The sequence below is a fragment of the Artibeus jamaicensis genome, unplaced genomic scaffold (assembly GCF_021234435.1).
Source record: "Artibeus jamaicensis isolate MK-2021 breed Jamaican fruit bat unplaced genomic scaffold, CSHL_Jam_final scaffold_1031, whole genome shotgun sequence".
Lineage (NCBI taxonomy): Eukaryota > Metazoa > Chordata > Mammalia > Chiroptera > Phyllostomidae > Artibeus > Artibeus jamaicensis.
Window position 1 is genome coordinate 6,555,099 of NW_026522026.1, and position 27,488 is coordinate 6,582,586.

At 42.3% G+C, this 27,488-nt stretch overlaps 1 protein-coding gene across 2 annotated transcripts in view; it reads left to right on the forward strand.

Annotated features, from left to right (window-relative positions):
• FRAS1 (Fraser extracellular matrix complex subunit 1) overlaps positions 1-27,488 on the forward strand; it is a 420,604-nt gene that overhangs the window by 373,927 nt on the left and 19,189 nt on the right. For both annotated transcript variants that reach the window (XM_037147065.2, XM_053655680.1), the window contains 11 exons: positions 2,820-3,025; positions 6,343-6,499; positions 8,202-8,402; positions 10,157-10,344; positions 11,467-11,742; positions 14,525-14,757; positions 17,182-17,342; positions 19,767-19,981; positions 22,767-22,917; positions 24,529-24,636; positions 25,586-25,745. In XM_037147065.2, the coding sequence (XP_037002960.2) occupies positions 2,820-3,025; positions 6,343-6,499; positions 8,202-8,402; positions 10,157-10,344; positions 11,467-11,742; positions 14,525-14,757; positions 17,182-17,342; positions 19,767-19,981; positions 22,767-22,917; positions 24,529-24,636; positions 25,586-25,745 (2,056 nt within the window). The remainder of the gene's footprint in view (positions 1-2,819; positions 3,026-6,342; positions 6,500-8,201; positions 8,403-10,156; positions 10,345-11,466; positions 11,743-14,524; positions 14,758-17,181; positions 17,343-19,766; positions 19,982-22,766; positions 22,918-24,528; positions 24,637-25,585; positions 25,746-27,488) is intronic.

Sequence of the window (27,488 nt, forward strand, 5' to 3'; positions counted from 1 at the left end):
CACCACTCTTTATCAACATAGTACTGGAAGTCCTAGTCACAGCAATCAGACAAGAAGAAAGGAAAAACTAAAACTATCATTACTTGCAGTTGACATGATATTGTATATAGAGAACCCTAAGGATTCCACCAAAAAGTGCTGAACTGATCAGTGAATTCAGGAAAGTAATGAACTAACAGGAAGAAAATTTAAGAAAACAGTCTCATGGACAGTTACATCCCCCCCAAAAAAGGGATGGGAATGCAAATTTACCCCCCCCCCCGTCTGGGAGTAAATTTAGCCAAGGATATAAAAGACCTATATCAGAAAATTATAGGACAGTGAGGAAAGTCATTGAAGGAGATACAGATAAGTAGAAGCATACACCGTGTTCATGGACAGGAAAACTTAACATTATTAAAATGTCCATAGTAGCCAAAGCAATCTGTAGATTCAATGTAATTCCTATCAAGACAACAATAGTGTGTTTCACAGAACTAAAACAAATATTTCAAAAACTTATAGAGAACCACAAAGGACCCTGAATAACCACAGCAATCTTGAGAAGGAAGAATGAAGTTGGAGAAATCATGCTACCTGATACCAACTATACTATAAGCGCATAGTAATGAAAACAGCCTGCTACCGGCATAAAAACAGACATATAGATGAATGGACCAGAATAGAGAGCCCAGACATGAACCTACATCTTTATGATCAATTAATATTCAACTAAGGAGGCAAGAACATAGAATGAGGTAAAGATAATCTATTCAGTAAGTGGTCCTGGGAAAATTGGACGAATACATGAAAAAAATTGAAGGTAGACCACCTTCTTACACCATGCACAAGAATAAAGTCAAAACAGATTAAAGACTTAAATATAAGATTCGATGCCATAAATATCTTAAAAGGAAACATGGGCAGTAAAATCTTAGACATTTCTTGTGGCAGTATTTTTTCTGATATGTCTCCTTGGGCAAGGGTAACAAAAAAAAAACACAAACAAATGGGATTACATCACATTAAAAAGTTTTTGCACAGCAAAGGAAACAATCAGCAAAATGAAAGAGAACCACTGTAGCTTTTAACTCTCGCCTGAGTTGATGCCTGTCAGGCCAGCGAGAAAAATCAATCCCAAGCGTTAGATAATCTGCCATGAACAGAACAGCTTTCTGCCTTGTGTTGCTTTTTACTCGGCAACAAGCTTTCTTCTTGTCTTTCTGTGCTAGGTCGGGTCACTGCCACTCACTTCTCTAACAGCACAGACCATTTTACTGGACAGCAGAGCCCAAAATGGTAATTGTCCAGAGCCTCATGCTAAAGGTGTTAATTTTCCTTTAAACAGCATTCTCTTAAGAGGTTTCTTCTGGGTTTTTCTTACTAATAAAATGATAACTGTTAGGCTTAGCTCAGATCATGAGTTTGTTTTATTTTGCTAATGCCAACAGTTCTGAGCAGTGGGGCAAACAGCTTTCTACATATATCCTGGCAGAATGTTTGGGTGCTCACCCTTCCTATTCCCTCCTTTCAGGTGTGGCAGGGCATACCCAGGACACAGCCAGCAAGTGGGTGTCTGCAGCTAAAGAGTCGGCTTCCTGTAGCCCCAGAGACTGATTTAATGTATGACTGTAGGGACTGCCTCTTTGTGTTATTCATTAAGAAATTAATAACCGGCCGTCGACAAAATGTTGGTCTCGGAAGGAGACATGCCTGAATGTAGAGCATTACTGTAGGCATTGTAGGAAGTGAGGAGGAACAAATGACCTTGACATTGAGAAGCCTGGAATAGGGGGCCATATAAACACATGGTAATAATTCCTACCAGACTTTGAGTGCCTGCTGTGTGCCAGACACTGCACTGAGGATCATGCACACAAAATCTTGTTAAATTCAATACCCCTGATAACTCTATGAGTTAGATATTATTCCCAGTCATTGAAAAAACCCAAGACTCAGGAAATCTAAGTCGGTTGCCCTGTGTCATACAGCTCATAAGTAGCATGGCTGGGATGGAGATTCAAGCCTGTTTACTCCCAAGCCTTTTTTTTTTTTTATCACAATTTGGCTACTGTCCCTCCCTAAAGTCAAATGAGACCTTGGGAATTACAAGAGAACAGGTGGCAGAAGTCACAGACTGGGGGCCCACTGGACATTTCAGCACATGGGGATATTTTGTTTGGCCCAAGTAGTTCTGACCTATATGTAGTTTCCTGTTCCTATTTTAATTGGTTGCTATTTTAAAATTTAGGAGATAGGAAATTAAAATCCAGACAGGAGATCTTGCTTTGTTTGAAAATGGGAAAATCTGCCAACAAGAGATGAGCTAGAAGTCAACCTCCTCTACACAGGGCCTGCTCTTCCCTCCTCGCTGACACCCCATCTCTGCCCTGTTGTCTTCCCAGCCCCGGGACTGACATGGGTGGCCGAGTACCAGCAGGCTTGTGCTCTTCTCCTTGCTGTAGCCTTAGAAGGAAGAGAGCATTTCTGAGTACTCAAGTCTCTATCAAAACTTTTCCTACACACGGCCCATTTCTTCACTTGCATTACTACCTGTCTGCTTTGAGATGGTGCCCACACACTGAAGCTGGGCAGAAGCAGGTGTGAAATTGATTTATTCTATTTTATTGGAACCATAGTCACAGTGGAAACAGTTCCCTCTTCCTGAGAGCTGCAACCATGCCTTGAAATCAGCTAACCACCTGTGATTTGTCAGCCTAGGGCGGCCCTTCCTGGAGCCCTCCTGCCACGTGGCGGCTGCGAGCTAATGAGGGCTGTGGCCCCCTCCCCGTGGCTCCCTCTAACAGTGCCTCCATCTTCCCTTCTGTCCCCCACCCCAGTGCCCAGCATGCAGTTTGCCAAGGATGTGCTCCTTGTGAAGGAGAAGGAGGGTGTTCTGCACGTGCCTATCGTTCGGAGTGGAGACCTGAGCTATGAGTCGTCAGTGAGGTGCTATACTCGGAGCCATTCGGCTCGGGTCATGGAGGACTTTGAGGAGAGAAGAGATGCAGACTCTTCACGGATTACGTTTCTGAAGGGGGAGAAAGTAAGTGGATTCGTGGTTGCTGAAAGATGAGATTCTTTTCTTTTTCGATGTCTTCATTTGTCCATAGTGAAGTAATTTAGACAAAGTATGAACATCCTAGGAAGTTGCTTATTAATTCATAATATTTTTAGTCATACATTCTATGTGCCTATCTTCTTGGTCTTTCACTTAAAACCAAATACATATATCATTGGTTGAGTTGGAAAGTTTAGATGATATGTAATATTTTGGACTTTAACAGAGTCAAATGAGGCTCCTACTCATTCGAAACAACACTACAAATGAAGATGCTCCACCAGGGTTACCTAAAGGAGGAACAGGCAGTTCTTTAATACCTGGGCTCCTGTCCCAGGGCAACGCACATCCTTAGAGGACCAAACAGGCTGACATTGCAGATTCAAGTCAGTAGAGTATCCTCTTGGCAATGTACTTTAATAGTGACGCCCAGTTCATGGGAACTCCTGAAAAACTCCAGTCGCTGAGTGTGGTTGCATCGGACTCAAAGCCTACAACTCAGTCTCAGTGTGTGTCAAAAATATATTTTGAATGAGAATCACATATTTCCATTTTTGGATCTCAGTTGCAGAGAGCTGAGTCAATTGTACCCCTTGGTTCAAAGCACAAGTCCTCATTGGTTGGTTCAAGGCCCTTTTTAAAATTTTCTTTGTTTATTCATTTTATTTCACCCCTCTTCTCCAGCCACATCCCCTTCCCTATCTCAGAGCTCTTGAGTCTGTTGCACTTAATGTGTAACTTTTCATTTGTATTTGTTCTTAAAAAATGCTTGTTATTTTATGTGCATAATTTTTATTCCATAAAACTATCACCCAGTTATATCTTTTTCAAACTTTTCACTGTGTTTACTCAGCAATATGTTTCCTCACCCATGTCATTTATGTGTACATTGCATCTGCTGCTCCAGACTGTTGCTTACTGTTCTGTGACGTGCGTCTACTATGCTTACCACCCAGGCTCAGCAGCAGACAGAGAGGAACCACAGCAATAGCCTCCAATCACCTCCTAACACACTGCCAGCTCTCATAATGCTGCAGTGCACAGCCTCATACATGTCCACTCACAGATGTGAGTGGGGATGTCTTCGGATACATACCCAACAGCCAAATTGCTGTACCAAACTGCTGGGCATGCACGTGCTTAATTTTGAAAACCCAATAGTGTCAGAATACTTTCCAGAATGTCCCCAGCAGTACATCCTAGTGTTGCTGTGGCCCCGCATCCTCTTCAACACTTACTCTTACTCCTCTTTTGACTTTTTGCTAATCGAATGTACGAAAGTGACATCTTGTTTTAAATCACATTTTTCTAATTAATATATTTTAAACACTTGTTAATTTGTTGAGCTCCTTTTTAGTGAAATTTATTATTCAATTTTTTTGTTCCTTATTTTATCATAGTGCTGTGTTTTTTACCCATCTGCTGTGCTTTCTTGTATGTTGTAAATATTAATTTCTTACCAGGTAGACATTTCAGATTTTATAAACATATGTGCCCTTTCTCTCACTTATCTATTACCTTTGACCATGGTGTTCTTAGTTGAACAGAAGTCTTTGATTTTGATATAATCCTATGTATCAGATTTGGGGGTTATTATTAGCCCTTTTGAAGTTTAGCATAAGAAGACCTTACCCATTCCAGTTCACCCCAGATTCTTCTTCTGTTTGCATTTAATAACAATAAAAAAGAGATAGCTCTCTTCTTTGGGACTCTCAGTCTTTCACACATTTATGACTCATAAAAGCCCTGTCTCAGTTAGGTATTTTATGAGAATTTTACTGGTGGCAGGTTGAAACGCGTTTTGAAAAATACACACAAATACTACAGATGCAATCTTTATCTTTGAGTCTACATGTCCGTATTTGTTTTAAGTTCAAAAAAGGATTCTCTACCTATCCAGGAGACAGTGTGTCATTTAATACAATTTTGAAGAAATACAGTCTAATAGTCTGAATGTTACCCACATGGCAGTCCACCTGTCATCAATCGTAAGCACACTTTGGAACCCTCATTTTCTTGGCTTATTAAGCAGTATGTCTGGAACTTACCGTTTACTAGAATGTCTTCTTTCAAAGATATCCTGAGGAGTTACCACTAAATTCATACTTTGTATGAAAAAATTCTTATTATAAGAAAGACGTGGTAGGAAAAAAAGGAACATTCTTCAGAGATTTAAAAACAGGTTAACAAGCCACGTGTAAATGTTCACAGGGATGTTCTCCTAGCACTTAGCATGATTGGGCAGTATGAGAATGAAACTGATCTGTACCCACACAGCCTCTGCAAGACAGTGGTTTAGTGGATTTTCTATGGTGCAGCTAAAAATAATTACAATTATCACCTGATTCTACTATCAAGGCGGCTCCATTATCTAAAATGTTGTGACCTTATTGTTCATTTCTCAAGGATATAATCCTGAGTAGAGAATATTCAGTTTGAGAAATACCATTTCTTTCTATCAAATAAGGATTTAGGTTAAGTTCTGAGACTTTTGTTACTCAGCAGTTTTCAGCTGTGACAGACAACATTTGAGAGCACATTTGGGAATTCTGCAGCATTTAAAGATGACCTAAGCTTAACAGGAAGCCTTTCTAAGTTCTTTATAAGACTATTCAGTTTTTACAATGGAAAAAGAGCATTATTCAGCTTTCCAGGAGGTCTAATCCACAAGTTAAACCCCTCCGTCAGAAATCTACCTATCATAACATGTGCAAATGTATTGGTCAGCTCAGGCAAAATGTAGGAAAGCATGCAAATCTTCCACCCATGCTCATTAGTGGGTTATTTATTTGATCTTCTCTTTCATAATTTGTTATCAATAATTCAGAATGGTTTAGAATGTTCTCCTACACAGCTCCACATATAGGTAGGTCCCATGCAGGCAGGAACTCTTACATATAAACACTCTATTTTGTAAATTACTGTATTTTTAGGACTATAAGACACACTGGACCATAAGACACACCTAGGTTTTAGAGGAGGGAAATAGGGAAAAAGTTTTTGAAGCAAAAAATATTGTAAAATATTTAATGACATAAGTAACCTAATATTGCACCAATGTAAATGTAACCCTACATTTACTAGCCAGGTGAGCTACATTCAGACTATAAGATGCACCCCCTTTCCTCCCAAATTTGGGGGGTGAGTCTTATAGTCCGAAAAATGTGGTAAATAGTTTGGATCCTTTTGAATTTGTGTTGACTTTTTGATGCTGTAAGAAGAAAAATCATTTTCTAGGAGAAGAAAACAAGTTATTAATATCTCACTGCCAATCTGAATCTTCCTTGTGCCATTGACTCCAGATGAAGAACTGTAGTGTCCTCATCCATGATGACTCCATGTTTGAGCCTGAGGAGCAGTTCAGGGTCTTCCTGGGCCATCCTCTTGGAAACCACTGGAGCGGAGCCAGAGTTGGGAAGAACCACATGGCCACCATCACCATATCCAATGATGAAGATGGTAACAGTTCCTCTAATGTACTCTCACTGTACATTACAATGACTAATAATGTAATTATAAGTGTTTTGTAAAATGAAAGTGCTATGAAAGCACCTACTGATAACAGTCTTTTGCAGTATTTAGTTAAAAGGTTGGCAGCAAATGATCACCCTCTATAAAGCTCCGATAAGTTTATAGGTATTTTTAATCTCGTTATTCCCCAACACACTGCCAAGAGATAAAGAATGAGTGTGATTAAAAGCAAGAACAGAGATACTAAGACAGAAAGTAACACTATTTAATTCAGTGCAGTTCAGGAGCAGAATTGGAAGTATAATCAGGATCAGTTGAATCCAATGAACTGATTTAGAAAAGTGTCTGGTTTCTCGGTTTTCTTTTCTTTCATTGACTTGGCCTACTAACCTAAGGACAAAGAGCCTTTCACCAGCTGGTAGTAAAGAATGACCCAAGCCCAGGGAAAACAAAATCTGTTCAAAACTGGGACATAATTGTTTTATTAAAATAGATCTTTTAATGAGTGAATCGATACTAATATTACAAATAGTGATAGAAATTTTATTGAATATTTACTGTATATCAAAAGTCATGCTATACCTACATAAAATCAGGGACTAATTTGGACATTGGGTAAAATTTTAAAAGTCAGCCTTGATGTGATTCACTCCTTTACCCTAGGAAACTCAGGTTCAAACCCACACTGAACCTCTCCCAGCCCCACAGAAAACCCAATGACCGAAGCTCAGAGAGGTAATGAATTCACATTGTATTACAGAAACACTCTTAAGTTTCAAAAAACATTCTTTCTACAAAAACTATGCAGTCTCAAATGAGGCTTATCTTCTACATTTTGAAAGAATTAACTTTCTGGGGGAGAAATGAACAATAGTGACTCTAGAAATTTCTGAATATTTTTATATATTTAAAATTTGTAATTTCTCTGGATTTTTTTCATCTTAGTCTCTCTACTGCTACCACTTTGTCCTTCCGCATAGAAAGTATAGAAAAAAGGCATAAATTGAAATTTTTAGTAAAAATCATCATCATATCATCACCCATACCCTAGCGATGACAATAGTATGTTGACCTGGACTGTGTTTGGAAGTCTTATGTTCCTGAATTATTGTTGCTGTCAGTCACCAAAGCGACCCGTTCGTCACCAATTAACCTGTGAGGTGTGAGGAACAGCTAAGGGTGGGGCAGTGACAGTGTCAGGAAGGAGGATCTGAAGGACCAGAGATGAGGGGTGGATTTGGTAAATTGAAGTCGTGTATAAATGAGATAAATTATTAACCCTAGAAATTCATGTATGGTAAATGAGAAGGAGTTAGTCCGTGCAATCAGTTGATAGATACTTACTGGTTGTTTATTATCAGTCCCTTAGTACGTTTTTAAAACACTCTGTGAGTTGTGGTAGATGGGAACTTGCATCATGACTTCCCAAGTCCTTAAAAATGTTTTTCTCACTGTGTTCTTTTTAATAAGAAATTATGAGAAATAGCTTCTACAAAATCACAAATAAATTTTTCCCCAAGCATTGCCTAGGGGTAAATACTGGTTAATTTTCATAACTATAAGGCATTTTGTCTTTGTGTTGTTACCTGTGGAAAACTCCCTCTTGTCATAGCAAGTGTTTTTTTCACGGGAGTTGGAATCTTTGGTGCTTTGCCAACTTGCTCTTGTTCCCCTGACTGTGTCTGCTCAGCCCCCACCATCGAGTTTGAAGAAGCTGCGTACCAGGTCCGGGAGCCCTCGGGGCCAGATGCCACGGCCATTCTGAGTATGAAGGTGATCCGCCGAGGGGATCAGAACAGGACCTCCAAGATCCGCTGCAGCACGCGGGATGGGTCTGCCCAGTCTGGCGTGGATTATTACCCGAAGAGCCGCGTGCTGAAGTTCAGTCCCGGTAACTGAATGCCAGTCCCTGTCTGTGCGTTGTATTCAGTAAAGAACCAGATAATTCCTATTTGAAGAAAGCAGTGAAGAGAAAAATGAAAGAGGAAAACAACAGCCCAATGGCATAAAGTATTTTTAAGCACACATTTGAGGTCGTAGGAGTCTTCAACATTTTTAATTAGTAAAAATGGCACAGGAAAACAAGCAGTCCACTGACTTTGGAACATCTTGGCATTTTTGCTTCATTTAAAAAGGTTTTTGGCCCTGGCCAGGTAGCTCAGTTATTCAGAGAGTCATCCTGATACTCCAAGATTGCTGGTTCAATTCCCAATCAGGGCACAAACAGGAATCAACCAATGAATGCATAAGTGAGTGGAACAATAAAATCAGTGTTTCTCTCTCTCTCACTTTTTCTCTCTCTGTCAAATCAATAAGTTTTAAAAATGTTAAAGGATTTTTGTGGTTATTATTAGCCTGCCATTTGATTTAACAATAGGAGTACTTGATTTTTTAAAAATGTACATGACTGCCACTATTCAACAAATAGTGGTACAAACCACTGTGCTGGACCCTTTAGGCCAGGGTTACAAAAATCCAGAAGGCACAGTCTCGGTACTTAAGTGGTTTGACATCTACTAGGAAATAGGGTACCTTGTTATGGAGTGTCAAAAAAAGGTTTATACAGAGAGAGCTGTGGAAACAAGTCGGAGAACAGAGAAAGATGGGATCGAAGTCAAAACTAGCTTTTTAAGTGTCTGATGTATTAATCTGATGGGAGGAGTGAGACAGGGAAGGGGCTGATTTGTATGACAGGTTTTTTTCACAGAACTTTCTGGAGCAGTGTAAGGTGAAAAGGCTATGTAGATGATAGCATCATTTGTAAGGTAGCCAGACGTGGGCAACAGTGTTACAAGGGCTTTTCAGAGATGCCTTGGCGAGTGGAGGGAGAAAATGACTTCCTCAAAAGTGAGTTTTCAGGTCTCTGTATGTCTCTCTCACCTCCCTGAAGCTTTAAAGAGCTTTTGGCTCTGTCCTTTGTGCGTCTGGTTGGTGTTTGCTGGGAAGGTAGACTCCTTCCTCCACATCTGCACAAGGATCTCTCTTCCAAGTGTCTGCTGTTTCATTTTCTACATCAGGATCTGAGGGAGGTATAGGTCTTAGAAGTAACTGAGCCCAAATGTCTGTAGGAGACGAGGAAGGGAACTTTACTGCCAGGGAAATTTGCATCTTCAGAGAATCATTTTCAGAAAAGGAAGGGAGTTTCTAAGACTCTAACCCTCCCCCTTCAGGGCCAACCACATTCTCAACTTTGCAGAGACTGGCCCAGTAGGCAGCCTTCGAGCCATTATTTATCACTTCTCAGGAGACAGCTTTGAAGGGCGTCTGCATGCAAGCACTCAACCACGCGGGCGCTCGTGCCTAAGTGCAAAGGGGAAGAAAAATTAAGCAAAAAAAAAGCCTCATGCCAAGGTGGAGTGTATTTTGGATCATAGATTTTTATTACTGCCAGCTAGTGTCAGGCAGGGGCCATTAATCCTCGTATGGTGTCGAATAGTAAATCTGCAACACTGAGCCTCTACCACGAGTGGAATTGTGTCTATGAAACAGACTTCCCCCTTGGAGATGGGGCCAGTGTGATCAGCAGCCACTGCATTCACAGAAAACCTCTCACAGGAAAGGGACTATTTAAATATACGAAGACTTGTGTTAAGTGTGTCACCTAACGAGGATCTCTGCTGTCCTTGTGTTCTGCCCTCGACGAAGGTGTGGATCATATCTTTTTTAAAGTCGAGATCCTGTCCAATGAAGACCGGGAATGGCATGAATCTTTCTCCGTCGTCCTTGGCCCAGATGACCCAGTGGAAGCAGTTCTTGGTGAAGTGACCACGGCCACAGTGACGATTCTAGACCAGGAGGCAGCAGGGAGTCTCATACTGCCAGCACCACCCATTGTGAGTTGCTTGACCCACGGCGTATGTGTTAGTGACCGGTAGATGAGAACTTGACATAAGTAGGACTTCTAGCGCTCTATACCTCTGTGATCCTCTAACACCGTGGTTCTCCCCTGGGAACCACTCCCCTGCAATGCCCCCAGCCTCCACCACCAACTCCACAGAATATTTGGCAATCTCTGGTGACAGTTTTTAGTTGTTATGACTGTCTTACTAGGTACTGTTAGCATCTAGCAGGTAGAAGCCAGAGATGCTACTAAACATCCTACAATGCACAGTTCAGCTCCAATGACAAAGAATTATTTGGCACAAATATCAGTAGTGCAGAGGATAAGAAATTCTTTCCAACCTGAGAGTAAGACCAAACTATGTCCATACCTCAGTCTGATAAAAACAGAAAGTACAATGCAGCGTAATTGAACTTCTTACTTTTTTGGTAGGACCTAGAAGAATTAAAAAAAAATAATACTCCCCCATATCTATTATTCTGCATACTGGCCACACACATAGAATTAAGTGTCTGCAGAAATGCAGTACCATGCTTCCCAATTTGGGGATGTACAGAATGAATGCACTGACTTTACAATGAGGAAGGAAATGCCCAGAGGTTGCCAAAGGGATTTTGACCCATAAGAATGAAGCAGTCAGAGTGAGTCTTCTAACCTCCCTGACTAGTCTCATATTCTAGAAGGATCATTTCAAAATACATCTCTCGTATGACCATGGAAGAACTATGCTACCATTATTTACTTTTATTTTGCCAAATGTGCTACTGCTTACCATTAACAATTTAATACAATCTTAAACTAGTAACTGCTGTTCATGATACAGCTTTGGTTACAGCATGCAGGAAAATAAAAGTATTTTTCATGTGAGCAATAGAGCTCTTATTTCAGAACAATACTAATGAGATCATAAAGCTTTTAGCTGGGTAGTAAAAGGATCTTCTGCACTGCCTAAGGTCTGCAGTGTCTTTTATGGATGCCTTGAAAAGCGTTGTGAACTTCTGTTTCATTTTCAGGAATCCCAGAAAGTTAAGTAATCTTGTGAATCTTGTGAAGCCTTAGTCCTCTGACCTTCCTGACACCAAACCCACGCTGAAGCTTTGCTGCTCCTTTGCAGGTTGTCACACTTTCGGACTATGACCATGTGGAAGAGGTTGCCAAGGAAGGAGTCAAGAAATCCCCCTCCCCAGGCTATCCGCTGGTCTGTGTCACCCCCTGCGACCCCCATTTCCCTAGGTATGCTGTCACGAGGGAGCGCTGCAGTGAGGCCGGCATCAACCAGACGTCGGTGCAGTTCAGCTGGGAAGTGGCTGCCCCCACTGACGGCAATGGCGCCCGGTCTCCCTTTGAGACCATCACTGACAACACACCATTCACCAGTGTCAACCACATGGTAGGTCTGGGGGTCTGGGCCTGGTTATGTAGGGAGAGAACTGGTACTTCTCTTTGTCACCCCCACTCTGTCAGAGCCCTTGAGGTCCACGTGTGGCTTGTGTAATAAAATTAACAAATGAGCAGGTATACACAGTACAAGCGGTCTTTCTATTCTCATGTATAAGGAAGGTAATATAGTGTAGTAGGAAATACTAAGCTAGTACTTGGGCAACCTGTTTACAAATCTTAATTCTGCCTGTTTTTAACTTTGTGATGTTAAGAGGTTACTTAACCTCTCTGAGTCTCAGTTTCCTGATCTGCAAAATCAAAATCATCTCTCTTTCACTTAGCCACTTGAAAAGGTCATTGGCAAATCAAATATAAAAGTGCTCTATGCCCTTGCTGATGTGGCTCAGTGGATTGAGTGCTGGCCTGTAAACCCAGAGGTTGCTGGTTCGATTCCCAGTCAGGGCACATGCCTAGGTTGCAAGCCAGGGCACCAGTTGGGGGGGTGTGAGAGGAAACAGATCTATGTATCTCTTGCACATAGATGTTTCTATCCCTCTCATTCTCCCTTCCTTCCCTTCCCTCTAAAATAAGTAAATAAAATCTTTTTAAAAAATTGATCTATAAATATCATACTAAGTCAAAAGTTCCGGGTAAGTACAATTAATGATTACTTTTTGTTCATGCATTCAATAAGTAGTAAGCTATAAACTCATTCTACCACATTTATATATCTTAAAGTGGTCAGCACATTGATGGCACATAGTAGGGACCAGTTATTAAACAAAAGGATAAAATTCTATTGAGTGATCAGCATCTTACAAAGTCCTGTGGGAGGACATGAAAGGAAGAGGTTCGCAATGCAGTTGCTGTCCTCAGAAAGTTAGGGGACCAGACCAGCACCTCTGCCACAGCCTGAGAGCAGCAACAGCAATGGTTTTCTTAGGCCTGGGCAGTAGTGCACTCCAGGGACTGCTGGTCACACCGGCAAGTTCATCCTCAGGAAAAGAGCTCAAAGCAGGGAGATGCAGGCTCAGCCCAATAGTGGGCGCATACTAAGCACTCGGTGATTTTTCATGGAAATTAGTACCCTTAACAATTTTGGAAATTAGAGATTTCTTTCAGACTGGATTTATCTAAATTTTTCCTAGTTGGTATTCACTTTAATAAGTGTATCACTTCACTCTGGCTGGTATGGCCAAGTTGGTTGGAGCATCATCCCATAACTGAGAGGTTGCAGGTTCGATTCCCAGTCTGGGCAGAAAGTTAGGTTGCAGGTTCGATTCTTGATCCCCGATACCCAGTCCAGGCACGTATGTACTGGAGTGATCCCCAGACCAAGAGCATCCAGGAGGCTACCAATTGATGCTTCTCTCTTATATCAATATTTCTCTCTCCCTTCCCCTCTCTCTCTAAAAAGCAATGGGGAAAAATAGGTACTCAAGTTAGGATTAAAAAAAATAAGTGCATCACTTTGATAGGATTATAGTGCAGAGGATAAGAAATTCTTTCCAAATTCTGCACTTTGGAGAAAGCTGTTAGACATGGATGGGAGGCTTTAGATAAAGCAGGGTCACTCATGGCCATTGCTTTGGCGCAGCCTATTCAGAAAGGACAGGAGGTTAAGTCTTTTGCAACATAGCCGAACTCAAATTTAAAATATCTTCTATAGTATTAAAAACTTTAAATAGCAAGCCTTCACAGCATATTGTTTAAGTAACCTATTATCCATTCAACAAAACCATGAAGTGAGTTTGGTCTGACCTGGGCCAAATATACATTTTTAACAGGTACCAAGTTTATAATTTTACTTTATATCTCATTTTTCCTTCTTGCGGTGAAGTGGTGACTAATACTTTTACCCCGATGTTCTTTGCTCTATCTTTATTTCCTCAATTATTTATTTCATGCCATTGTATTTTATGCATTTTTGTAAGATGCTTTAAATCCCTTCGGAACTAAGTCCATGTATAAATAAATAAATGTTAGCAGCTTGTTAAAAATTTTAATAGAAGAATCTTCTTTAATTTTTCATAGACTTCAGTGAACGTTGTTTTCATGGGTGGAATTTATAAGTTTGTAGGTTTGCTCTGTGGGAGGTCTATGGCAAACAGTACTACTAATTAATTATTGCTGTTATTTGCTTCTCTAACCTAAAGAGTTTTGGTGACCTTCCTTGCTTCTGCAGAGATTGAGTTAAGCACTTTTACAGCTTCTCTATGTCTGGGAGCACGAAAGAATCTGTAGAAACACCTTCAAAGTCCAGTAGGTGTCAGAAGCCAAGTTCTCGACTTCAAGCCTGCATGTCAGTGGAACTCTTGCAATGTGTGTGGTCCTTAAGTGGGGGTTGGAGGAGGGAAAGCAGTAGGAAACAAAGAAAAACAAGAACTCATGGGAAAGAAGCATCTCTCCTGACACCATGCCCTCAACAAAATTGACTTGGAGGCCAATGACTCTTGCTAGAAGGGCTAAAAACCAGTTGAGTGGTCCTTACGGTGAGCCTAACACACAATACAAAGAGAGCAGTACTGTCACTGGTAAGCAGTCACCTCTGGACTGTTGCTTCACGTGTGTCTGCTTGCTCATTGTCTGACTTACTGACATAGGCTTTAAGTCCATAGTGCCTGGCTCCAGGTAGAAAGTCAGTACTTACATAGTGGATGGATGGATGATAGATTGTCTTCACAGATTATTTTGTACCGGAAATTGGTCGTGTCGTAACATCCAGAAGATACATTTTAAGGAGTTGTTTGAGTAGTATACGTATGTCTGAGATGTTTTATTCTTCCTGGTAGGTCCTGGATAGCATTTACTTCAGCCGCAGGTTCCACGTGCGTTGTGTGGCAAAGGCTGTAGACAAGGTGGGTCATGTGGGCACCCCCTTACGGAGCAACATTGTTACCATCGGAACGGACAGTGCTATCTGCCACACCCCAGTGGTGGCTGGGACAGCAAGAGGCTTCCAGGCTCAGTCCTTCATCGCAACCTTGAAATATCTGGATGTCAAACATAAGGAGCACCCGAACAGGTCAGGCTGGTGGTGCCTTCCACAGTGAAAGGGTGGAGTGAGTCTCAGCTCTTCTGTGTGTGTTTTGTAGGCAGGGCAGGTCTGTGAGTGATGCTTCAGCAAAATAGGTGTAGTGGTGATGCATGCTTCTGAAGAAGGCTAACTTCTTCAAAGGTCCCCTAAGACCTGGCCCCTTGCCTATCCCAGCCTCATTTCGCTCATCCTGTCGTTTTCCCCTTCCAGTCCTCCCTCCCTGACAGAGAGTCACTGTGACCTCTCCAGGGCTTCCAACTCTTTCAGCTGCTGTGCATTTGCCATGCTGCTACTCCTGACTCCAACTCTCCCTGCTCTGTGCACTTCATGTAGTTAAATCCAGTTGTCCTATTACATGTACCTAGCTCATGGCATTACTTCTAGGAACTTTTTCATCAGCTCCTCCAGTTTAATTTGGAAGCTCCTTTTTCCAGCTCTTCTGGCATCCACGTTCCTCTTTCAGAGCATTATCATCACTCATTCTGTCTCGGTCCCTATAATTGAAGGTGAGGGCAGGGACCATGAATATTTAGTTTGTATTCCCTGTGCCTAGAACAGTGCTTCTTGACACCTCAGAGGACAGATGGGCTTTTATATTTCCCTGTGCCACCATTATTTTGGTGGAAGATGAATGAATACTTTTATTTTTTCATAGGAAAAAAATAAGAATTCGTATATGTTATATGAATTCATTCATTAAACCTCATAATATTTATATATGTATCTTTATGAGCAACTGAATTCAGAGAAAGGAGTTCATTTTCATGGAAAGAGCAGATTTGAATAAATATACAAATCCTTCTTATGTTCTAACAGTATAAAATCTATCTTTGTTTAAAAAGCAATAACAGAAATACCCAGAGCACTAGTGACTCCTTCATAGAAAAAGAGACATCCTCTTCATTTTCCAGAATTCTAAGTCCTCTTATAAACATGGGCCTTTTCTCCCAGAGATAAGCTGTAAAGACTCAAAATGCACCTCAATAAATATTCCAAAAATTTAAACTTAAACAATTAAAAAAATGCAGACTATAAGTACAGTTCCACTGTGGTGCAATCTGAACTGATATTTATTAAGCTTATATTTTACTTAGAATTATAAACTACATGTTCTAGAGAACCAAAGAAGTACAGGACATGGTTCTAGTCCTCAGAGTGGGGAGGCAAGGTGGAGAGTTTGAAAACATACACGAAATAGCAACCAATGTAAATACGTTACAGGCTTTCTGATATAAAAGCACTTAGATGCTGAGGAATGTATTGCGTGGTTCAAAGAGTGCATTTAGTTTTTTCCATAAAATAAAAGACACATTTTTCATTTTCACCAATAACTGTATTGATTTAGATATTTTGAGCATGTCACTGTCTCCCACCATTGGCTTCTAGCTGGGTAGAGGCCTGGGTGCCGCTAAACATCTTCCAGTGCATAAGGCAGCCCCACAGCAAAGAATTATTTGGATAAAATGTCAGTAGCACCAAGAAACTTTGCAAACCACATTTGGTACGTTCAGTCAGTTGCAGCACCTTCTCCTCATGCCACCCAAATCTTTTTTTTGTGTTTCAGTTGTGTTTTTACCTTTCTTGAAATAATAAAGTATAATACACCTAATGTTGCATGTTTTCTTCTATCTTTGTTAGTAAAATGGCTGCACAATAATTCACCAATTTTGATAAGTTTTTTGTTTAATGCAAGTTGACATGACAGCTGTAACAATACAGTCAAACAGAATTGTTTCAAGTGAAGTTAAAGGCAGCTAAGCACTACTGGAGCCATCATACAGAAAAAAACAAATGAACTTTTTGGCCAACGCAACAGATCAGGGGAGAACACATTTCACATTGAGGCCATTGTGAAATGAGAGGGAGAGAGAGAGAGGTTCTTTCATCTGGGGAAGGACAGTGTGAGCGGTGGGATATTACTATTTCTAAGTCATGTCCCTGGATGGGGATAATGGCCTTAGCCTTTAAGAGCTCAATGATGCCTTTCATAAAAAAATATGAGTGTTGACCCTACCTGACTTCCACCCCCTCATTGTGACGAAGAAAGGAACAGCGCCTGTATCCATCACTCAGCTTTAGTTCATGAGAACACAGAGCTTCCATTTAAAGCAAGAGAAAGCTTTCCAGTAACATGTGGTTGCAATGTTATCTTTCCTTCTATAGAACAACAAAAATCTATGATTCTTGATTGCTCTGTCCATCCTGAGTCTGAGGGATCTCTTGGGAGAAAAAACGCCACACGTGCAACACACACTCATGTTCAGAGATAAATCTTACGACAGGAAAAGCTTTAGGGAACAAGAAAACTGGTGAATTCACTGGTCAAGACAAAGTGGGTTTTGAGAAAGAAATGTACCCTGTGAGTTGTTTATAGCCTGCACCTAAGCATTCATCTCTGCCTCTCTCCCCTAGAATCCACATCTCGGTGCAGATCCCGCACCAGGACGGAATGCTGCCCCTCATCTCCACCATGCCCTTGCACAACTTGCATTTCCTCCTGTCCGAGTCCATCTACAGACACCAGCACGTCTGCTCCAATCTCGTCACCACCCGCGATCTCAGAGGCATCGCAGGTGAGGGATGAGTTCTGTGCCAGCGTCCTGTTCCCACGCAGCCCAGTGGCCCTTTGGAATATGGCCAGGTGACCCCGGTTTTTCATGTGTTCCCATCCCTACAATCTGTGTGGTCAGCAGATTTCCTTCTTAACAGGCCACCAAACCTAAGCAGCTCAGACAATGACATCAACAGGGAAAAACAAGGACTTTGGAACCAAACCAACTTAGGTCCAGATCCTTTGTCCACTACCTACTCAACTGAAGGGAAATAGCTGGACCCCCCCCAGCCATTCTTTTCTTATCTATAACATGATGAAGTAATTGATTCCAATGAAGGTGATGATTAAATGCGTTAGCACTTTAATCTTTTTTTAATTATTTTAATTTTTTCAAGTACAGTTTTTATTTGATAATATTTTTATTAGTTTCAGGTGTATAGCATAGTGGTTAGACAATCACATACTTTACAGAGTGTTTCCCCCCCATATTTTCAGTACCCATCTGACACCACATGTAGTTATTACAATATTATTGACTATGTCCCCTGCTCTGTACTTTATATCCTGTGACTATTATGTAATGGCCAATTTAGACCTCTCAATCCCTTCACTTTTTCCACCCAGTCCCTCAACCCCTCCCCACTCTGGCAGCCATCAGTCTGTTCTCTGGATCTATGATTCCGTCCCTGTTTTGTTTCTTCACTTATATTGTTCATTAGATTCCACATACAAGTGAAATCATTTGGTATTTGTCTCTGACTGACTTAAATGTGTTGGCATTTTTAAAATGCCGACCAGGGTAAATTTGTGCTCTTTCTCTCCTCTGTAGTGAGCATGTTTGGATCCGTGCCCAAAAATCCCATTATAGCAGCATTTTCAGAAAGCTCAAGTGCCGACATTACATGTTACAGGATGGGTTCATCCAGGAGCGGGAGCAGAATTGCAGTTGAGGGCCAGGGTGTTTACTAGGGATCACCGTGTGTAAAAGGGAAGGGAAGGAGGCAGGGTTGGTGGAGGGAAGAGTCAAACAACAACGCAACCTGATAAAGCCTTGAGCAACTCTCCACCAAGCTCTGGAGAGAATCCACCCCGAAGACTTGTCCCACTATCAGCCCCAAGGGACAGACCTCTCTACCCCACCTCGCTGGCTAGGTCGCTGGGTGCTGGCTGCCCCCGCTAGGGCGTGACCTCGGGCTGAGCCGCTGTGCAGCCGGTGCAGCCCCAGAGGAGCTGACAGCTGAGGTGGGGGCTTTCCCACAGCGCACATGTCAAGATCCTTTGTACAAACGATCCTGTCTGTTTCCATTTACCTTAGCAAGTGCTCATTAAAAGCTCCCTTCCTCCCTTCTGAACTGATGAATCTTTCAACAGTGTTTTTGAAGACAGAAAAGCATTCATATGCTCTTTCATATTCATTAAGCATCATTTTGGGTGGTGACGGTTTTTATATACTAGGAATTAGTTGAGTATAAATTATTCCCACCACAGCTACACATAAAAGTTTAATTGGTCCACATATGCATCTGATGAAAGAAACATACTATGTTTATAAGGTGAAAATTTGCACCTTTTTCTCCTTAAACAATTAAATTCAACACATGGGACAGGAGATCCTAATCCTCGCGGGGCAGAGGGCTGGGAGCTGCTGTCAAACATCTGAAGAAATACATCAGCTCTGTCAGAATACTATAGTTGTTTTTAATGCTATAAAAAGCTGCACCCTGATATTCTACAGTTGAGTGTGTTTAGCTGTGCTGCATAAAGGTCTTTCTTAATTTAAAATGGTTCAGTTACCTGGCAGCATTTCATCCTATATTTTTGCCTGTAGCAAGGAAGGTCTAGTCAGGCATCATTAATGAGCTATTTACTCATTAACATAAAATTAAGACTTTTTCCCAAGAGTTCGGAAATTTTGGTGGGGGGGGTGCATAGTCAGATGTCTGTTTGGCTTTTCATGAAAGCTGTTTTATAAAATTTGATCTTAGAAAAATAATAACTCATCAACAAATTATCTGTATAGTAAATCCATTTCTTCAAAGACTGATTATGAAGCATAGAACCAAACTTGACAGGTGAGACAGGCAGAGCAGTGTGGCCTTTTTTTTCAACATAAGCAGGGCCACCAAACTCTGACTTTTTCCTTCATGACATCATTTGTTCACCTCTTCTTCCCTGGTTCCTGCAGACAGACCCTCAGGAGAGTCTGTGAACCCAGCCACTCCAACAGGAGGCAGCGGCAGTTAACCAACTCCCCTCCCTGCTCATCGTGTCTGTTGGGAGAGCCCTGTGTTGCTCTATAAATAGAGTCTCAGATGGAGGGAAAGCTCTCTCAATGCCAAAAGGATGTCTTTCTTCTCCCCACCCAGCTTCTGGGCAGCCATCACTGTGGAGGGGCAAGTCTGCACGCTGAGTTACCGTTTCCTGTCCCTCTCTCCCCCCGCAGAGGCTGGGTTCCTAGATGACAAGGTCTACGACAGCGCAGCCATGGGTCCGGGCTACGACCGCCCCTTCCAGTTCGACCCCAGTGTAAGGGAGCCCAAGACCATCCAGCTCTACAAACACCTCAACCTGAAGAGCTGCGTCTGGACCTTTGATGCCTATTACGACATGACCGAGCTCATTGACGTCTGTGGGGGGTCTGTAACTGCCGACTTCCAGGTGGGTGCTCCAGGGCCTTGTCTGAGGGCTGTGTGCACCTGGCTGCCAGGTGAAACTGGTTTGCCCCTGAGTGCTTCAGTTAGCACTTTGCATCCGGTGGTTCCCAGAACTGGGCCAACCAGCTAAGGGAGCCTTCTTTATGTCTCTCAAGTGAAACACTACCAGACTCGTGGCTGTAGAGAGACTCCCGGAGCCGTCTGATCAACTGATTGAAATGTTATATGGAAAAGGTTCAAATTAGTGTGGAAAAATTTGCTGTCTGGTATAGTCATTTCTATAAAAATCTAATGTTTTCTTTTCTGACTATACATGTTTTTTTTCCTCTGGGTATATGTTGGAAGGCCAACAAGGTTTATATTCTATGGTAGAGTTATTCCTAAGTAGATGTGTTTTCTTCTTCCGCACCTGGGGAAATGAGTCAAGGGACAGGTGGTACGCTCTGTCTTTTAGAAGGTAAGTAGAGCCCTGTCTTCCTGAGCCTTGTGGGGAGAGATACTTGTTTAAAACACCTGGACTCCATAGCTGTTCCAAACTAGCAATCCCTTCAATAAATAGACCCTTTTAATAGTCATTAAACATTAGTAACAAACGAAAATTTTATAGCAAGAAGCCATAGTGCTAGGAGAGCAGTTATATCAAAGGGACCGTGGGCTGGCGGGTCCTCATGGGAAAAACAATTCTAAAGCAAACTCGACACAAGTTTGAGCAGTTATTTCAAAGAACTAAAAATTACATGTTTGGTCTTCATTTAAAATCAGGTTTAACCACAGTGAAAGAGGGAACTTGCCACGGGACCTAAAGTGATCATTTTGGGAAAGTGTCTTTGAATCCGATTTGTTTCTTTGTGTGCCTCTCATCTTGGTTAACTCTCATTTTGAATACACTACTGCCCTCTACTGAACAGAACTGTAAGGCATTCTTAGGTTTTCTTTCCATCTCTGCAGTTCTATGCCCTACACTCTTGAAAATGCAAAACTGCGTAATCGGTTCCCCCCCTGGCCCCTTGAAAGTCAGTATTTTCTGGTCTCCGTGATTGATGCCCCATTTCTTAAACCAGCGTGGAGAGAATATATGCATAGAAATACTGCATCTCTGTCTGTTTCTTTAAAAATAATTGGAACAGCTGATATATATGGTAGAAAGAATATAGCACTTAGAACCAAGCCCCAGTTCCTTCGTTACCAAATTTTAACATACTTGGATGAGACATAAGCCCTCGGAACCTCCTCTGAAACAGTCACCAGCAATCTCAACGTGGGAAAGCATCTAACGCAGTAACTGACACAGAATGGGTGTGCAGTAACATTTGTCAGGGGTGTCGTTCTTTTCTTAAATCAGTAACTAATGTGAAGGTTAAGGGGAATAAACAGAAACGGAGGAGGGGGGATTCATTTTGCCAGTCGACTTGAGAAGTTACGGAGGTTCTGGTATCAGCAGTTGTGAGATCAGGGCAAGTGAACTTAGCAAACCCTGTATTTTAAAGGGATAGAATATGGTGTGAGACCCAGGTAGAGTCTGGGAATTTTCTAAAGAAAACAGGATTAGGCATAGTAAAGGAGATTTTTAGATGAATATGGAGTTAGTTTAGTAGAGGCTTTTGAAAAACTTAGAATCAAATTTTAAATCCCTGACAACACTGAATATGAAAAAATACATTAGAAAAATAAAATTTTTATGTCCTAAATATTAATAAAGCATTTGGCTTTTTCCCTTATTTACTCATGGAAACACTTCATGGTTGCATACTCAGAAAAATGTAAGTTTCATAGGGTATTGGGTCAGTGGAAAAATGAAATTGTTTTAAACTAAGCTGCTTTTGTTATAAAAGAAATATTTATGAAGGAACGTGTAAAACACATTTAAAAATGAATAAACCAGCTCCCCCAGTCATACATACATGTACACAGTTAGCTTCCTCACGAAGGCTTCTGCTCATATGTTGTCTTGTTATCCAGTTTTTGTTCATTATACAGTAAGATTAAAAGTATTGAACCAAATAAATAGCAGTAACATGAACCCCCTTAGAAGAAATGTTCTTTTGGAAGTACAACATCCTGCCTTTCCAAAGTTGTTTCAACACAGCTTTGCGTGAGATGGGAAATTATCCAGCCATACACACTTCTGAGCTGTCTGTTGGTTGAGTTTCCTAGAAGTGATATCAAATCCCACCACCTGTGTTCCGGGTGCAGGAGCTGTGGGCACTCACTGCAGCATCCAGGTCCGCCACTCACTGGTCCCCAGGCCTTGGGCGTCCACCAGGGCTACCTCAGGCCCTCCCGTGGGCAGGCCACTGGGAAGCACCGTCAGTGCGGATCAGTGGGTACTGAGAGTGGATCCCGGGTCTGTCCGGTCAGTCCTCGAGGAATAACTGTGAAATTGTAAAATCTCAGCCAAGGCTTCTGGCAGTTGAACAGTGGAGACAAAGCTCCTTCTCGCTCTTCAAAAGTGTACTTGTTCAAGTGTCACCTCCTCAGAAAAGCCTTCCCAGATCACCTTATCTAAGAAGCCTAGCCATTTCTCATCTCTTTATTTACTTTATTATTTTTTAATTAATGTATCTTCCTTACTAGGCTGTGGGTTCTACAAGGGGAGTGATTTTGGTTTTTCCATTTGGCTTTACCAGGCTGAGAGCCCAGCTCCTAGTACCTGGTACCTGCCAGGATCATGGGCACTTGATTAATAATTATCAATGAGTGAGTGGAGGTTGAACTGAGATGCGACGTTCATGTGCCTTTGCATCCATCCCGGGGGAAAAAGTAACCCTCCCTGTGTGCACACTTGGCAGGTGAGAGACTCCGCCCAGTCGTTCCTGACCGTGCACGTGCCTCTCTACGTGTCCTACATCTACGTGACGGCCCCCAGGGGCTGGGCCTCGCTGGAGCACCACACCGAGATGGAGTTTTCCTTCTTCTATGACACGGTTCTCTGGAGAACAGGTACGCCCATTGACACCGTAACTGCTCCTGCCGCACGCTGCAGCAACATAGTGACTTTTAGCAGTAGCTGCATGCTTCACCCTGCTGCTGTGTGGACAGTCCAAGGGGGGCTTCCTGGAGGCTGGAAAGTATACTGATCTGTGGTTCCTGAAGAAGAATGAGGACCGTACATGTTGATGCCGGAAGGCCTCCAGCGACGAGGAATTCGGCGTGTGTAGCCAGGCCCAAAGTAGAGGGTGGTCCTGATCTTTCCATCAGGGGTTCAGAGGGAGTGCGTGCTCTTGGGAGCACAGTCACAGTCATTTTCTCTGAGCTAAAAACGGTGTGATTCGTGTTCAAGAAGCAAAAAGGGTCTTCAAATTAGATTCGTGGAAATGAAAAAATATATTGGAAGAAATAGCACACTTGTGTATTCATTTGCCTTAGAGGTTGCGCTTTTGTTGCATTCTTAAAATTTAAATGAAAGGACCATAACCCTGCTATTGCTTCAAGGATTTCCATGCTGAATTTCTCAAATGAGCTTCCCCTCAGGCTGACCTCTGGATTGGTGCCGACCCCTCAGCGGGGAGCTCACACACCACTCCTGTCTCCCACCCGCCCTCCCTCAGCTGCCACGTGAATGCCCCTAGACCCCCCAAATCGCACGGCCCTCTCCTCCATTCACTCCCGTGGCTCTGAGGGGGGTTTGTGTGTGTTTTTGTTTTGCTTTTTCCCTATTTTCCGTGTCCTGGACTTCAAAACTCACCCCAATTCGTTTCCCTTACTTCCACTGCTCTCGTTCTCCCTCTCCCATCCTGGGGGGATTTACTTGATCTGAGGCAGCAAAACTAAAAGGCTGCAGTTTTCTTTCCACAGGTCTCATGTTTAGTCATGTACAGTATAGTCTCTTCTGTTAAATTATTTAAGCTAAATCATTTATTTGCTTTATATTTGTCACAGGAGTCTGACTTCAGGAAGTTACTATACTTTGGGTCAGATAAGTTCTTGAGCTTCAGTTTGGTTTTGTTTTTTAACTTTCCCTCCGCTTCCTTTGGTTACCCTTTAGTTTTTGGTCACACTGAACTCCCGGGTATTACCATTACAACTGCCCTCACTCAGGCTACGGTTGACTCACATCATGGCATCAGAGCCGGCCTTCTAAGCCAGCCGTTAATTCTTCACGGGTGTGAATACTGAAAGCAGCACCCAGACTTCACTCATGGTTCTGTTAGGTGCTAAAAGGTATCCTGGTGAGGAATAGCAAATGGGCTACGAAGCACATGTGTTCTAACGACATCCTGGAGTAGAGCTGATAAAAACCATTTTTCTGAGCTCTGGGCCCAGACCCTGCATCTGGGCCGGTGGCACTGACGGGCACAAAGAAGCTGTGTCCAGGAGCATGGAGGTGTGGGAAAGAGCAAAGTATAATGAACTTTCCTACAGCTTTAATTGGCCAGAGTCTCTAAATAGACTCTGTGTTCACGAGAATGCATACATTTTTTCTTACGTTCCATTCAAGTCAGTGTGTACGTCTGCTCGGAGGACGCGCCGGGCTGGCCCCCGTGCGGGCTGCCGCCTGGGAGGCCCTCCCCACGCCCTAACCCGGGTGTCTGTGTGTGGTTGCCCGCCCAGGAATCCAGACAGACAGTGTGCTCTCTGCAAGGCTTCAGATATTAAGAATCTATATTCGAGAGGACGGACGGCTCGTCATTGAATTCAAGACCCACGCCAAATTCAGAGGTAAGGTTGGGTTGTTTCCCCCTCTGCTTTTTATGAAGAAACATCTCGAGCAGAGAGAAAAGTTGAAGGGTGGAACAGTTAAAAGCAAAGTGACAAATTAACACTTTGCTACATGTGTGTACACACACACACATGATTACCGGCTTTTTGTCACTCCTTCTGAAAATGAGTTGCAGGCTGTGGGTCAGGTCACCCCAAGTACTTCAGAAGCCATCTCCTGGGAACGAGGCCATTCCCTTACACTTCCCAGTCACGTTACTACAGCCAAGACGCCTGACTTTGATCTAATGATACCAAGCCGCTATTCATATTTTCTCCATTGTACCCCAAATGTCTTTTCTGTTTGTTTGTTTATTAGCTTCTTTTATATCTGTTTATATAAAAGGAAGAATCCAGTCAAGATTCATATGTTACACTTTGGTTGTTATATCTGTTTAGTCTCCTTTAATCTAGAATAGTCTCCCTGCTTCCGTTTATTCAGGACACTACGTGACTGCAGTTGTAAAGAATTGCGTTTACAATTGTCTCCCTCCACCAAGAGCATAAGTGGTGGTAAATGAGATTTTTTTTAAATCCAAATGTGGTATTTCTATGTATAAACTACTGAGACCTTTCTACATCTAAAAAACATGTTGGTTGGAATTCAATGCTAAGTTTATTCGGTGTTGGCTGTCACATAAGGGCCCCTATGAGTCTGAATGTAGTCTTCAACACCATTTCCTCAAGGCACATTCATATCATTCGTAAATCTCTGATCATAGTGACCATTGCAAGTGGGCGGAGGTGAGGTGCTAAGCTGTCCCAACCAGAGTGAGGTGCATTCTAAGGACGACAGGGCAGGTATAACCTTAGCTATTTGATTGAGGAATGTGCATTTCTAAGACTCGTAGGGCATCACTGCAAGCACAATAAAGTCACAAATAAGTGTGTGTGTTTCCCTTCAAAATAGGACAGTTTGTGATGGAGCACCACACCCTGCCGGAAGTGAAGTCCTTCATACTGACCCCAGACCACCTGGGAGGAATTGAATTTGGCCTGCAGCTGCTGTGGAGCGCTCAGACCTTCGACTCCCCGTATCAGCTCTGGAGGGCCACGAGCTCTTACAACAGGTGAACACGGGGAGGCACTCAGGTGCAGATCGGGAATGGTCGCAGATTCTGTTAGGAGCTTGGGAAACACAGCTTTTCTTCAAGGGCTGGATAGCTTTTATTTAATTAAATGTATTGGGGCAACATTGGTTAATAAAATTATGTAGGCTTCAAGGCACATGTTTATGGTACATGGTCTGTATATTGCGTTGTGTGCCCAACACCCAAAGTCAAATCATCTTCTGTCACCATATATCTGACGCCCTTCATCCTTTACTACCCCACACCCACCTCCCTTCCACCTCCCTTCCCTCTGGCAACCACCACGCTGTTGTCTGTGTCTGAGCTTTTGTTTGTTTGTTTTCCTTTGTTCATTTGTGGCTTTCGGTTTAATATCCCACGTATGAGTGAATTCATATGGCTTTTGACTTTTTCTTTCAGACATATTTCACTTAGCACAGTGTTCTCAAGATCCACATATGTTGTCACAAATGGCAGTATTTCGTCTTTTCTTATGGCTGAGTAGTAGTCCATTGTATATACGTACAACATCTTCTTTGATCAATCATATCGTTTCTATTTTAAAAGGCAAAGAGATAGAAGCAACACTCCGGCAAATAGAGAAGGCAACAAACGTAGCTCAGATCAGCTTCTGACCCCACAAAATGGGAAGAAGTCACCGTTATTGTAAGGGCAAGACCAGGCAAGGCGTACATCAGTTTTACTCACATTCCAATGGCTAGAATTTAATCATGTGGTACTGCTACCTGCAGGGGAAGCTGGGAAATGTGTCCAACTAAAACCTCACGGAAACAGAGAAATTTCATTCCAGCTGCCATAAGCAGGGAAAAATTCAGGGTCTCTGATTATTAGGCCCAGGTGCCATTCTTATGGCCCAGTGTCCTATAAAATAAATAACAGTATTTATTCCTTCCTACACCCACAGGAGAGGTAGAATAGGAATTGGAAGAAACAGTAAATTACCACATTTGTGAAAAAGAAGAATAGGGAAAACAAAATTAAAACTATTACCAGGAACAGAATAATGGGGAACCGGGAGTATGCCATAAATATTATCTCCCATGTTATATATCATAAAAGTAAGATCTGCATTTATCATGAAAATGTTATTCTAGCTTTATATCTAAGAAGGGGCAGATTGTCCAAAGAATTATTTTCAAAAAGATTGCTTCAATTATAAGCTTTTGGTCTTATGTCAGGTATTGCTTTGTATAATGATTTCTTTGAAATCAATATACAACAATCTTTAAGGACCGTGCTTTCTAGAAGCTCATAAGACTGTGTGTACATAACACTTCATCTCAGTTTATGGGCAGAGAAACTATCCTCGTTAAATTCTGTGCTGATGAGAACAACTGTAATAGCATAAATAATAGAAGAAACAAACAAGTCCTCTGCGACCCCCCACCACCCACCAAAGCCCAACTCCTTGTACAAGGCCCATCCCCTCCCTTCTCGCTTCCTCTCAAATCCAGCCTTTTCACCACCACAAACATCTCACCAAGCCCTGAACCCACCTGCCCATCTGTAACCCCTGCCTGCACCCCTCGCCTTTGCCCTTCCCTTCGCCCTTCCCACTTCATTCTTCTTGTGAAACTCTGGCCCCTCTGAGCCGCAGATCAAATGCCGACCCTCTGTGACACCTTCCCCGATCGCTTTCAGGGCTAGAAGCTCCTCTTCCTTGTTCCTGCTTTGTGCCAGCGTCTGCTGTGGCACCACTCATTACAGTACAACGCTCTAACT